Source organism: Elgaria multicarinata, chromosome 23, assembly GCF_023053635.1.
Source record: "Elgaria multicarinata webbii isolate HBS135686 ecotype San Diego chromosome 23, rElgMul1.1.pri, whole genome shotgun sequence".
NCBI classification, from domain to species: Eukaryota; Metazoa; Chordata; class Lepidosauria; order Squamata; family Anguidae; genus Elgaria; species Elgaria multicarinata.
The window spans coordinates 523101-536667 of NC_086193.1; the positions used below are offsets into that span (position 1 = coordinate 523101).

At 52.1% G+C, this 13567-nt stretch overlaps 1 protein-coding gene across 1 annotated transcript; it reads right to left on the reverse strand.

The window, feature by feature from the left end:
• Window positions 1-487: 487 nt before the first annotated feature.
• LOC134413164 (zona pellucida sperm-binding protein 4-like) lies at window positions 488-13523 on the reverse strand. Its single transcript, XM_063147293.1, has 12 exons — window positions 13320-13523; window positions 10557-10678; window positions 9832-9931; window positions 5793-5948; window positions 5260-5447; window positions 4433-4530; window positions 3714-3841; window positions 2606-2795; window positions 1531-1678; window positions 1223-1310; window positions 856-966; window positions 488-645 (listed from the first exon to the last, which is right to left on the reverse strand). The coding sequence occupies exons 1-12, from the start codon at window positions 13492-13494 to the stop codon at window positions 488-490; spliced, it is 1662 nt and encodes a 553-aa protein (XP_063003363.1). The 5' UTR covers window positions 13495-13523.
• Between the last annotated feature and the right edge of the window lie 44 nt (window positions 13524-13567).

The window sequence follows — 13567 nt, forward strand, 5'->3', positions numbered from 1 at the left end:
GGAAAATTCCCTCGCGGCCCCACTCGGGGCTCAGCCAGGGGTTTTACCTGGCTGACTGTTCAGAGATGCTGCCGGTGTAAGGAGGCAGCCAGGAACTCTTGCTGGAAAAGGATCGGATGTTTAAGAAGGAAAGGGAAACGTTGAAATACCTCCCCTGAGGCACAGTTGCTGGCAGGAAGAGAAATTGAGGCTAAAATGGGCTGGGGTCTGGGGCATTTTGGGCCTGGCCCTTGGCCTTTGACCCCTGCCCACCCCGGGAATCCCCCCACCCTGCCCCTGAGAGCATCTCTGAAACCAAATTTGGCCCTCAGACCAAACAGGGTTCAATATGATAAAAGGCGCCTGGAGCCCCCCCTCTGCTGTCCGCCTGAGATCCCGGGGAGATACAGGCGTGGTGCCCCCCCCCCGCCAGTCCCTTTTGCCACCCCCCCACCCCATCAAGGAACCACAGGGAAGCAGCGGCCGGTTTGTCTCTTTTTAATTTCTCTCACGCGGAGGAAAGCTCCCCTGGTGCTCTTTGCCACGCCCAGCGCTTCTGCAGGGCCACGAGCGCCACGCTGCCCACCGCCAGCACAGCCACGAGACCGGCCACGAGAGAGAGGGTGTCGTCCCAGTGCATCTGACCGTCCGGGAGAGTTCTGGGCTCTTAAGGGGACAAGATGAGAGGCCGGGGGGGGGGGGGAGAAGAGAAAAGAGGCTGGTTTAGCGGGAGAGGGGTGTATAGTTCACTGGGGGGGGGACGGGACGCAGCACACCTCTTTCCACTCAAGACCCCCCCCGAACTGCGCTTCCTTGAACACTCCCCCCCAAAGGTCCACCCCACGCCCCTCCGTGCCTGCCTCCCCGCTCCCTTACCTTCAGGAAGGTGTGCCTCCACGGCTCTGCCAAAGAAATCCACGGGGCCATCAGAACTCACCAACGTCAGCCACTCCGTGGGTGCCTGATGGCCTGTTGCTACTCTTTTGCCTGGAGAGGAAGAGAAATAAATTCCACTGCTTTGGGAGGAGTTCCCTAACTGTCGTCTGTCCCGCAGCCCGGAGGCAGGAGACTCCGTCTCAAGTTTTTATTTATGATCGCATTTATATCCTGCCTTTTCCCTTTTTGTGCATTCCTCCTCCTCCTCCTCTCCATTCTGTCCTCACAACAGCCCTGTGAGGTAGGTCAAGCCGAGGGGTTAGACTCGAACCCGGGTCTCCCCAGTCCTCTTAATATCAGGACTCACTTCTCCCTCGTGGGTTCGCCTCACAGCGGGCGGCACAACTCTCCTGCGAGGAAGGCACACAGGCAGACGCGCTGCAGTGGAAGTAAACCTAGATCCGGAGAGAGACAAACTTTAGGAACTCTCCCGGCTACAATTCTATTTTACTTTTAATAAAGGGAGATTTGTGCCTTTCACATTCCCCATTGGATGTCAAAGGCAGGGGAGCACTCGTTCTTAAGGCAGATAAGGATTCTGGCCCTGGCCCAGAGCAACAGGGCCTCTGAGCATGTCCAGAAAGCAACCACGCCCAAGGAAAAGGGCGATCTTACCGGCCCGGTGAGCATCCGTTGGGAGGCGGCGTCCACGAACGTGAAGGTGCTGACGATGAAGCGCTGGTGGTGCGTTGGGAATGGCAGCCCAGAGTCCACTCCGACGGGCACCAGCTGGGTTTTGTAGTTGTCTCCTTCGTAAGGGCACCTGAGAGGCAAGGAGTGGGCAGCTCACAGAGGCAGGAAGTAGTCCGGCTCTAGGGAACGCACCCTTCAGTTTCACGGCAGCAAAACCAAGTTCCTAGTCCTTATTACTTATGAAATATTTATATTAGACTTATATCCCACAGAGGGGTTGGTTTAAGTCGCCTCTGTGGCGGGGTGGAAAGGCAGGTCCCTGCGGTCCCTGTAGCCTTCTCTGTCCCCCCCAAAAGCAGTATACAGGCAGATAAAATGGAATACTAGTTTTATGACAGGAACAGCTGGAATGCGTCAGCGCAAGCATCTCTACAAGCTCTGGACTTGAGCTTCGAGCCAGCTCCGTTGCTACTTCAAAAAGTGGCCAATTGTTCGTGGAGGCGCTAGTCCTCAAGATATTCTTCCAAACGTTGGAAGTTTTAAACCACAATGAAAGCCCTCATAGGAGGCTGAGAGAGGCGGCGTATGGATGTGAAAACAGATCCCAGGGACCTGAGCTTGGTATGAACACCCAGCAGAAAACGATTTCCCCAGGAGGGCCGGTCAACTACCTCACCAAACCAGCTTGCTTAACCATGGCTGGGTGCTTTCCCCCCCACTCTTAAAACCAAGGGGTGGGGGAAGTAGTTTATTGAATTTCCCCATCCTTTTAAACACGGAGAGAAAGTTGAAGCTTGAAAGTCAGAAAAGCAGCAACAGGACCAGTGACGAACCACGGTTTGCAGAAAGACAGCAGAAGCAGGATTCGAAACCAGGGCTTGGTGTGGTGTCTCAGCCAGGTATACAGGTGAGCACATTTCAGCTTCACGCTAAGTAATTAAACTTCAGGAGAACCGTTTCAACCTTTCCGAATGGAAGGAAGGAACAGCAGTGAAGCCGGGAATCGCCAAAATTATCCGGTGGGGGGGGAGTGAGGGGAGAAGGGCCCCACACTGACCCGTCCTCTAGTAGCGGCCAGTCCGGCTTCTGCAGGGGGTTGGTGCTGGGGGTCGCCCAGCATTCGTGGAGGACCAGGACCAGGGCCGGGTCTCTCCTGCCCAGGATCCGGACCTCGACGTGGACAGGGTCACGGAGAACCTTCACCACCGGATAGTCCGAGTCCACAAAGTAGTACGCGTACTTCTCATCTGAGGGAGAGGAAGGACAAGGCCCGTTTAGACTCTGAGCGACGCCTAAGTCTATACAGCGGAATCTCTTTCAGCTCGGGGTTCAGTCGGCATCGCTTAATCCTGATTTCCCCAACTTTGGAGTTCTCCCGGTGGGCTGAACTGCGAAAGAAAAAAGGCTTACAATCCATTAGCGAAAGGGGATGGGGAAAGGAGGGGACGGGGGGAAACGGACACGACACCAAAGGAAAAGGGATGGGGAGGGAAAAGGAAAAAAGGGATTTCATTTTTATTTTTATCAAGGCTGGTGGCGTGCTGCTGCTTCACCACGCATCTGATTTGGGGAGGGGGAGACACTCCAACACAGCTGGAGGGCTCCACTTTGGGAAAAGTGGGATTAATCCGTCGGCCCAGGAATCTGGCTCTTGCTTGGGTGTATGGAGGGGTCCTCTTTTTTTAAAAAAGGAAAGTTAAAGTAAATTGGCAGGAGATCCCAGGCCAAACAGAGCTGCCCCATCGTGCTTAGTTAGCGGCGTTGCAAGGAGAAGACGACCATGGGTGTAGATGCCGTCCAAGGAGGTTAGAGAAATTTGGGGAGGAGACGTTTGGCTAGCAGAGCTGAAAAGGAATTCCTGTAAACAATAGGAGTCTACCTCTGGATACCGGGGGTGGGGGCAAACCATGCCTCAGTGTCCTGGAAGGAGGAGAGGAGAGACAGGGCCATTCCCCAAGCCCTGCTAGAAGGCTGTTTTTTTCCTCTGCCCTCCTCATCCTTTTTTCCTTGCATGCTACGTCTTTTTCGCCAATCGATTGTAAGCCACTTCGGGAGAGCTAGAACCGGATGTCTCTTATCCTGATGCTTCTCCCTGGTGCCCCCGAGCTTACCTCCCGGGTTTGCTGGCCTGGCCGCCCCCCCCCAACCCGCCCACGACCACTCACCTCGAGCAATCCTCATTTCCAAGGTGAGGAGCCCTTGCTGAGCGACGGCAGCCGGCGGGGGAAGAGTGGCCACCAAGACGGCGACAGGGAGCATGTCCTCCGCGGTGTAACTGCAGCGGACGGTCAGCCTAGCGGAGACAAGGAATGAGGTTTGTGGGAGGGGAACCCAATTGCTGCTGTTCTTGCATCTTCTGCCAGAAGCCCCTTCCCCAACCTGGTAGATTCCGGATGTGCCAGGACTCCACCTCCCATCTCCCCAGCTACTGGGGTTGATGGGCGTTGTAATCCCAACACATCCCTCACGTCTGATCTATGGAGAAATGAAAGCACTCCTTTGTCCGGCGCCTACGTTAACCTACGGAACTCACTGCCACAGGAAGGAAAAGGCGACGGGCGTGGGTGACTGTTCAGTCAGCTTTCCCCAACTGGCAGCCTCCAGATTGTGTGGGGAGTACAAATGGAAAAATGTCATAAATAAATAAAAAGCAACAACTCCCATCATCCAGATGGAGGTAGTAGTAGTCCGACAAGAACCCTGTCTCCCAGGGGCTTTGCACCTTCAGTCTCCTTGATCAGTGGGGGGCAAGATCAGCCTTCCAGATCTGGACGACGGCCGCAGAGCCCCAAATCCGACGGAGACCCACGTTTGGGGGGCCTCCCTCCCTCCCTCCCTCCCTCCCTCCCTCCCTGGGCTTGAACTGTCACTCTGCCTGTATCACCTGAAGTCGCTGTCTCGGGTGATGGATCCTGACCCAGACACGAGGACCTCTCCGTCCGCCAAGAGTTCATTCTCATAGATCCGCCGGCTTCCTGATTCCTGAGCAGAAACAACGGTTCCTTAAACTTTTGAGTCGCAGAGGCAGAAATCAGATCATCCCAAAACCGGACAAAACCATGTTCTGTACCATTTAGATTTTGGCATGGACTATTGGGGGATGATGGAGGTAGTAGTCAGACAAGAAGCTCGTCCCCAAAGCCGCTGTAATGGGTGGGTATTCATTTCGGAAGACGAACAAAAATGGCGTTTGCATGGAATCGCAAAAAAAGGAAGTTTTTTTAAAATTTTAAATTCTATGATATTGAACAGCTTTCTTCAACTTGTTGCCCTTGAGAACTACGTCATACCTTGCCAGAGACCAGGGATTATGGGAACTGTAGTCCAAAATCCTTGGAGGGAAGCTCTCTTTAAGGTGCAGTCCTGTATATATGTTTAGACATGTTGTAAAACGCCCAGAGAGCTTCGGCTATGGGGCGGTATATAAATGTAATAAATAAAGTAAGTAGACAAAAAAAAAAGTCCTACAAATCCCAGCATCCCCCCAGCCAGAGAAAAAGCCCCATAACTCCCGGCTTCCCCCAGCCAATGCTGGGAATTGTGGGACCTTTTTCCGTCGGAAACACGCATAGGGTGGTGCCTTGAAGCTCACACCTGTTTCGAATCCAAGCCTTCCATAACGCTAACGCTTTCCAGTCTACGCCTTTCGTACGGTTGATGCACAATTGGGCGCTGGGGAGTGCAAAGGGCAAGTCTCCCGGTCCCCTTTACCTTGAAGGTCGTACCGCACGCGGACAGAGGGAACTCGAAGAGGATAAACAGGCTGTTCTTGGTCCGGGGGCTGCACCTGCCGCCGAGATTGCTGGCCAGGTGCACCGAATCCAAATGGAGCGGGGGCAGAACCACATGCCTGGAGACCGCTACGGAGAACTGGCCGTCTGGGGTGCAGCGGGCTGTCACTGTCGGACGAAGGGCAGGGTCAAAGCGGGGGCGGGCGGGGGGTGTCTGGGCCATGAGCAGAGCAGAAGGGGCTCAAGAGCTCTTCTTGCCACTTTGGAGAGGGAGTTCAAACTCTCAGAACGGGGTCCAGAAGTGCCTAAACCCTGGGAAACCACCCAATGGCGTTCCGCTTTGGCCATCCGAGGGCTGCGATGCTCCGCACTCGTGCAGCTCCGCTCATGCGCTGCCCAGGCGGGAATCCGCAGGCCTGGGGTTTGGCTGGCTTTTACTAAAAGCTCCGACCCTTCCCAGCTGAATGGACCTGCAAGTTCTACCCTCCAGGTTCACTCGGCTCCTCGACTCACCTGCGTTGGCGTAGTAACAGGGGGCCACCCGGTCCCAGGGGTGGTAGCAGCACCCGAGCGCCGCGCACTCCTCTTCACTGACTTGGTGGGTGCTGCACGGCAGCCGGTCTGAGGCGGGGACGGACGCACACACGCTGGCGCTGGGGGCATCCAGCGCTGCAGGGGACAGTTAGAGGCGTAAGAGCCCTGCCCCCTCAAAGAGGATCTGTTCCCCCCCTGAGGCTCATAAAGGGCAGTCTGCCAGGCAAGCCGGCCCAGCCAATGAGGAAGGCAGCCTTTGCACAGCTGGCTAAGTCGTAGGTAAAGATGCGTCTTTGCTGTGTTGGCCGCTGTGCAGTTTGGCTGCTCAGGAATAACGGGGCGTTGAAGGTTAGGGGAAATGCCGGGGAAGCAAGCTGGACTCATTGTCTTCTCCGCCTCTCTTGTTCCTGCGGCTCTATCTGCTGCCTGGCAGGCAGAAGTTCAGCGGTAGAGAGCCTGCCTTGCATGTAGAACATGCCAGATTAAATGTCCAGCATCTCCTGGGCAGGCTGGAAAAGATCCACAGTCCTTGGGAGATGCTACCAGTCCTTGTAGAGCAGCGTTGGGCCGCTGAGTTACAGCCCTTCTCCTAAAGATAAAGCTAAGATCCCAGTCCTCATGGTTCTGAAAAAAAGGGGCAATTTAAGGAGGAACGTAGGAAGCTGCTTTATACTGCATCAGATCGCTGGTCCGTCTGGTGCAGGATTGTCAACACCAGGAATGGGCAATTTGTGTCCCTCCACAGATGTTTTGGCCTACAACTCCCATCATCCCTTACTACTGGCTCTGATGGCTAGGATTGATGGGAGCGGTAGGCCTGATCATAAGCTGAGCTGGATAGACCAGCATCCTGACACAGTATAACCCCGTTTGCTACTGAAAGGAGCCTTTTAATCAGAACCATGAGGACTAGAAACGTCCTCTTTTTTTTCCTAGGGAAGGATTCAATAGGCCAAGCAACTGGTCCACATGCAAAAGGTCCCGGGTTCGATTCCCGGCGTGTCCCTTTGAAAGACCCTGAGAACCGCTTTAAACTTTGTGCCGCCTTCTGTCATGCCATTGTATCGCACGGTTTAGACCAGCCTTCCTCAACCTGGGGCGCTCCAGATGTGTTGGACTACAACTCCCAGAATGTGGGGCATTCTGGGAGCTGCAGTCCAACACATCTGTAGTGCCCCAGGTTGAGGAAGGCTTGTTTAGACCGAGTGGCATGAAAATGAAATGCAACGCAACACATTTAATCTTTGTAAGATTTGCGGTGGGGGCGGGAAGTATAGAAATGTTAATAAATAAAATAAAGTGATAAATTAAATCAAAGATTGAGGTTTGGTGGGAACAGGGGGGAGGAAGCTAAAATTGGGGAAAGCGGCAGGGACTAGATTTAAGTGGTTGGTTGTGCAAATTTTAATGCGCGCGCAGAGACTTATTTTAAAAAGCCGTCCTTTCGCAATCCCGCAGCCCTGCTGCAACACACTTCGGTTGTAGCCGTTTGCGTTTTGCAATCTTTTTGCCGCCAAGTAAACTCCTAGCTGGCTGGCAAGAGCACCCAAATATACACACACACACAGGCATTTAGAAGGAGAGAGGTTTCTCCTCGCTACAGGACGGGCCTCTATTCTTGCTTAGGGCCAGTTCAAGTCAGCCTCGCTAGACCTGAGCTGCACAGTCACTCCGTGGAGGTGGAAGGGGACCCCAAAATCGGGTATTGCCCCTTCGAGACCTTCACTTCCTCATCCCAAACTGTGCAGGAAACACAAGACCATCCGAAACAGGTCTTACGTCTGCCTGTTTCGGAGGCAGGGTTTTGTCAGCCAAGGTTCTCTTGATGGGGGCCAAATTGTGGAGACTTTCCAAATCCCCCCCAAAACCAGCACGCTTGGAAGTTAAATTTTAAGCGAGAAATAATGCTGCCATCCCAGAGCAGCGCACAGCAATGCCAACGCACATGGTTTCTACCATCACAGCCTTCCTTCAACCTGGACTCCTCCAGGTGTGTTGGGACTACAACTCCCATTATGCTGGCTGGGGGATGCTGGGAACTCATCTACATTTGGGAGAGTACAGCTTGGGGAAAGCTCTTAGTAGAACTCTTGAACAACAACACCCAAAACAAACAGTGAGTTATTAACACATTAGAACTAAGTATTACTCACGAGAGTTTCTGCCCTGAAAGGCAGGCTAGAAATACGGCAGATAAAAATAGAATAAGATAAACCTGTTACAATCATTCTTCTTCAGTGTCTGGCAAAATATACATGTAATAATAATAATAATGTGCATTTGTACATTATTGTTTTTAATCAGGCCATTGTTTGGACATGTGTGTCTGTCTGTCTGTTTATATGTCCGCAGCTAAACTGTTTTTGTAATTATGCACAATATTGTATTTTTTTTAACTGTGTGTTTTTATGAAAAGTGTCTCCAAAACTTTCTATACTGTATTTTTTAATGGTTTCCGTAAAGTGCCCAGAGAGCCCTGGCTACAGGGTAGCATAGAAATGTAATAAGTGGAATGGAAAATGAACAAACAGATTTACTGTCAAGCACATGAAGCGGTGGAGGAACGGACGGACGGACGCTTAGAATCTTTAAGCCCAATTTGAGTTTACAAGCTGAAGAGCGAACCTCTCGTCCCAGCCCCACCTGGGCCTCCAAACCTCAAGCCATTGGGAAAAGAGGTGATTAGACGCGGCGGACACCCCCTTGAGAGGCTCCCATCCATCTGACAGCCACCGATTCCTGCCACGCCACTGGCTAAACCTACCCCAAAGAAACACGCCCTGGTCTTTTTGCCTCCTCCGGTTCCCAGTGTGACCCATCATGGCGGCAAAGGCGAGAGACCCAGGCGGCCAGGGAAGCATCAGGAGAAGCCCCAAGAAACGCCAGCGGAGCATAGCGAGAGACGGCACCGATGCCACCAACATCGCCCGGCTGTCCCTTGTCTGGAGGCAGGCGTGCAGGGTGTGTGTGTGCTGCTGAGGTGGAAGGGCCCCTGCCTCCCCAGCTGGGAAGCTCAGCCTCTTTGTGATCTCAGATCCTCGGTCACTGGGGTGGCAGGAGCTGGGCCATTCACAAACAAACATCCAGGCTTTGACAGCAACTGAACAGGCAGAATGATTAAAAGAGATCCCCTCCACCTGCAAAGGTACAAGAGGGCAGCTAGAGAAGGGTCAATGACGCTGGATCAGACCCAGGGTCCATCTCATCCAGGACTCCGTTGACCAGCTGTTGACCAAGGACCCACAAGCAGGACACAGGTGCAACAGCACCCTCCCACCAAGTAAGGCAGGTGGCTCCCAGGAGCAGGGCCTTCTCTGCTGTGGCACCCCGGCTGTGGAACGATCTCCCTAAGGCGGTTCGCCTGGCACCTACACTATATTCTTCCAGAGCTTTTTATTCTCTCAGCATTTCAACAGTCTATAAATTCAATTTTAACTTTGCTGTTTTAAATTTGTATTTCTGCACCGCTGATTTTATCCTGGTTGTGATTTTATATTGTATTTTATACTGTTTGTTTTATACTTTGAATGGTTTTAATTTTCGTGAACCACCCAGGGAGCTTTGGCTACTGGGCGGTATGAAAATGCAATAAATAAAAATGCAATAAATAAGAAATAAATAACACAGGCTTACTGCCTCTGATTCTGGAGGCAGCACAGAACCATCAGGGCTAGTAGCCATTGATAGCACTCTGCTCCTCCAGGAATTGATCCAACCCCCTTTTAAAGCCACCCAAACTAGGAGCCCTCTGCACGCGCACGCACGCACCCCTGCCTTTTAAACACTCTTGTTCACACAATTGCCAACTGGGTGAATGGCGTCATGCCTTATCGTGACCCGGTGTCCAGAGGAAGGGAACTAACTGCGACAATGAAATCCCACAATGCAGGTGCCATCGCTGAGAAGCGCCTGCCCTACAAATGCACACCTGAGACCTCAACCCATCAGTGGGAGAAGGAGCTTCCGAGGAAGATGGACGCAAGCGGAGGAGGAAAGAAGGGAATCGGTTTGGCCGTACCTAGAAGCGGTTCTGGGCACCTCAGCTCCTCTTTATAGGAAGTCCTCTGTCCATCGGCTCCAAGGCCTTCGATCTGGATTGTGGTCCGGTAGCTCCCATCCTAGGCCAGAAGAGGAACCGATTTCAACATTCACCTTGTACCATTTGGTAACCTCCCGTGGGTTGTGGCCTTCCAGACGGACTGGACCAACTCCCAGCACCCACAGTCTATGGTCTAGGAGCCTTCAGCCTTTTATCCCACCCTCCGGCCAAAAAGCCTCCCAGAGCGGCTTAAGAGCAGTCCCTGTGGCTAAGAATTGAAAAAGATGCGGCACAAAAGGAAAGGAGATTGGGAGGGAGGAGGAAAAAAAAGGACCCCTGAATGGCACCTGAGATTTTAGCCGATGCAAGCTGGAGGGAGACGAGGGCCAAAGGAGCTGCTATAGCCACATGGCTAGTTCCAATGCCTTAAAAGAGCCCCGGGCTGTGTCATCCGATTACTTTTATTGATTGATTTACTACATTTTTATAACGCCCAATAGCTGAAACTCTCCGGGGAGTTCACACAGTAATTATTCAGTAACGTGTCAGACTAGAGCTAGGAAGATGCAGGTTTAAATTCCCAGGAGTCACCGTCTCTCCATCTAAGCTCCTTTGCAGGGATGTTGTACCGGAGCGGGGAGGAGAGCACGGTGCAGGCCACTAGTCCTGAGGGCTACACACTTCCTCCAGGAACGGGGCCTTACTTGCGCTTGGACGTAGCACCCAGCCAGGGCCACCTTCACCGCCAGGGACCCGTTGAGAAGGGGGGACAGCCACGTCCCGCAGGCAGAGTCGTTCTTCAGGAGATGGGGCCGGCCTTCAGGATCTGTGCAGAGAGCGGGGAAGGCAGAGGACAGCTCCGTCACGTGGGGCCGCGGTACCCGGACTGCACCCTCCGCTGAATGATATATTACGGCATTTTCTCTCTCCCCCACCCTGCAACCCCGCTTTGCCCAACGAAGCCGAACTCCAGAAGTTTGCTCACCATTCTGCCAACACGTGGGCCAGCTCTTCGTGGATTGTAGAATCTATTATTATCGTTTTTATTTCACTTTTAACACGGCTCCCTTTCTTTTTTATGCGACCTTACAGTGCGACGGTGGAATCAGCTACCTAGGGAGGTTGTGGGCTCTCCCACACTAGAGGCATTCAAGAGGCAGCTGGACAACCCTCTGTCAGGGATGCTTTAGGGTGGATTCCTGCATTGAGCAGGGGGTTGGACTGGATGGCCTTGTAGGCCCCTTCCAACTCTGCTATTCTATGATTCTATGATTCTATGGGTGGGGAGCCCCAAAACAGGGGCAGGGAGCCTCTGTGGTCCCAAGCCAATTTCAGAGAAAGTATCGGGGTGGGGTGGGGGGTGCGCATTGCAGTGACAATGTCAGCCTATTGGATCTTAAAGTTCTTCCTGCTGGGAATGATATCTTAAGTGAGGAAAGAGGCTGCAAAAAAATTCGGGAAAACATGAAATGAGGGGGTTGGGGAATGGGGGGGGACGTGGCCAAGGAAAGAGGCCTGGACTTCTGGGGAACAGGAGAGGGCTGGATTTGGCCACAGCACTGAGATTCTCCAGCCGGCCCGACCCACAACTTACAGGGGGAAACAGAAGTCCTAGCAAAACCGTTCTAACAGGAGGGGTCATTACCCCAAGACCCACCTTAAAACCAAGGCCCTGAGCAGAGACCCACGGGAACCCTAAAATGAACCGCCACCCCTCGGGCTTCTCAGCGATGTTTGGTTCCTAGTCCTCAGCCTGGTTCCTAGTCCTCATGTTTCTGCTACACCCACTTACCTGTGGGTAAACCCCGCTGAACTCAGCGGGATTTTCATTCTGAGCAAACCCACCACGCCACCAGTGGTTCCGTTTGCGACTTGCAATGGCTCTTAAAATAATAATTATCGGGAGTGTGGGTTTTAGTTTGCAAACGTTCAAAGGCACGCCAGTGAGGCCGCCACAATGCAAGATTTGGTGATCTTGCACGGTAAGCAGAGGAGGAGGAGGAACAAGCCCCAACAACTGAGCTGCTGGTGTCAACATTTACCAACTTTTCCTCCCGCCCGAAAATCTGTTTCATGCTAAATATATTCAGACAGCTCAGCAGTTTGACTCTATAAATTGGCAGCATTTTTTGTGAAGGCAGCAGAAATCCCACCTGCTCCATTGTGCATGTCCTAGGTCAGCTTTCCCCAACGTGACACCCTGTAGACACCTTGGACTACAATTCTCATCAACCACAGCCACACAAGCGCCTTCTACAGGGTCAGACAGAGGTCTGCCTAACTCAGGATGCGTCTAGCTTCCAAGGGTCCGCCCAGAGGCACAGCTAAGCGAGGCAGCTTGGATATTTTTCAGAAAGGCAGAGCATAAATTTTGGCAAATAATCCAAAAAAAGAAACGCGCACCGTCACCGCACAGCTGGCCGTTTCGCACATTGCAGCTGTGCTATTTGGAAACCCAGAGTCCCTCCGCCTCACTGTTAGCTACATACAAAACAAGGACACTTGCCTTTCGCTCCGGAGTTATTTTGGGTTAAGCAGAGCAAAGAATTTAATAACAGCACATATTTGCTTTTTTAAAAGCCCTGTCTTTGTGCGTTTTTGCTGATCTGGGATGTTAAGGGCACAATCCTATGCATGTTTAGACAGGAAAAAAAAGTCCTACAACTCCCAGCGTTCCCTGAGTTGTAGGATCCCCCCCCCCGGTCTAAACATGCATAGGATTGCGTCCTAATTGGGATGCTCCCATCTTGTGCTTTCAGTGAAAGGCTCCGGATATAGACTGAAAATCAAGTTTACATTTTTTGTGAACCGCCCAGAGAGCTTTGGAGATGGATGGTATGGAAATATAATAAGTAAAGTAAGGAAATAAATTAAATTTAAGGAATATATTGAGAGGTGGATAGAATCAGCAAGCAATCCTGGATATTAAAGAATTGGAGTGCAAGTATGTCCTCATTTCCATCTGTGAAATGGGACCAACGCTAGAGTTTTTTTTCTGCCTCGCAACGTGGTCAAAGGCATCCAGACACGTAGCAATGTTCTCATTTCGGCTGTAAAGGTCACCCAGTTACGACCAGACCACAGCAGGATTTGTGTGCATATTTACTTAGGCCACTAGACTGGGGGGATCCGGGTTCTAGTCCTCATTATTAGGCCGTGAAGCTCACTGGGTAATTTTGGGCCAGTCATGGACTCTGAGCCTCACCTGCCTCAAAGGACTGTTGTTTTGAGGATAAAATGGAAAGGAGGGTGGTGTGACCCACTTTGGCTCCCTTGCAAGATGCAATAAAAAGCAGGATAATAATAATAATAATAATAATAATAATAATAATAATAATAATAATAATAATAATAAAAAATCTAGCAACCCTGCATTTTCAGCAGACAACTTCCCCTTTTCAACACTTTTAGGAATCCTGCAGGGGTGAGTTTTTAAGCCAGAGTTTAGCAGGAGTTTCCAAACTCACCCAGAAGCCTCAGCACAGACGAGGAGACCTTTGGCTCGGGCGTCAGGAGGAAGCCCATGTTTCCGCCATCACAGCTCAGCAAAGTCGCTTCCCAAAAGCGCCCAGCGGCACATAAACACACCTGCAACCCCCCAAGAAGGAGAAACAGTGGCCCAACCTCCCCCCAAGGCATCATTGCTAAGAGAGGGCCGTCTTCCTCCTGAGCTAAACGCTTAAACACTTCTCGGTTTCTAGTCCTCAGGAAGGCC

Excerpts from the sequence above, each read along its gene's own strand:
- LOC134413164 (XM_063147293.1), bottom strand. The coding sequence starts at position 13,494 with ATGATGCCTTGGGGGGAGGTTGGGCCACTGTTTCTCCTTCTTGGGGGG. Across the intron at positions 2,796-3,713 it reads GGAAATGAGGATTGCTCGAG|ATGAGAAGTACGCGTACTAC; the intron begins GTGAGTGGTCGT and ends CCTCTCCCTCAG. Across the intron at positions 1,679-2,605 it reads TGGCCGCTACTAGAGGACGG|GTGCCCTTACGAAGGAGACA; the intron begins GTCAGTGTGGGG and ends CTTGCCTCTCAG.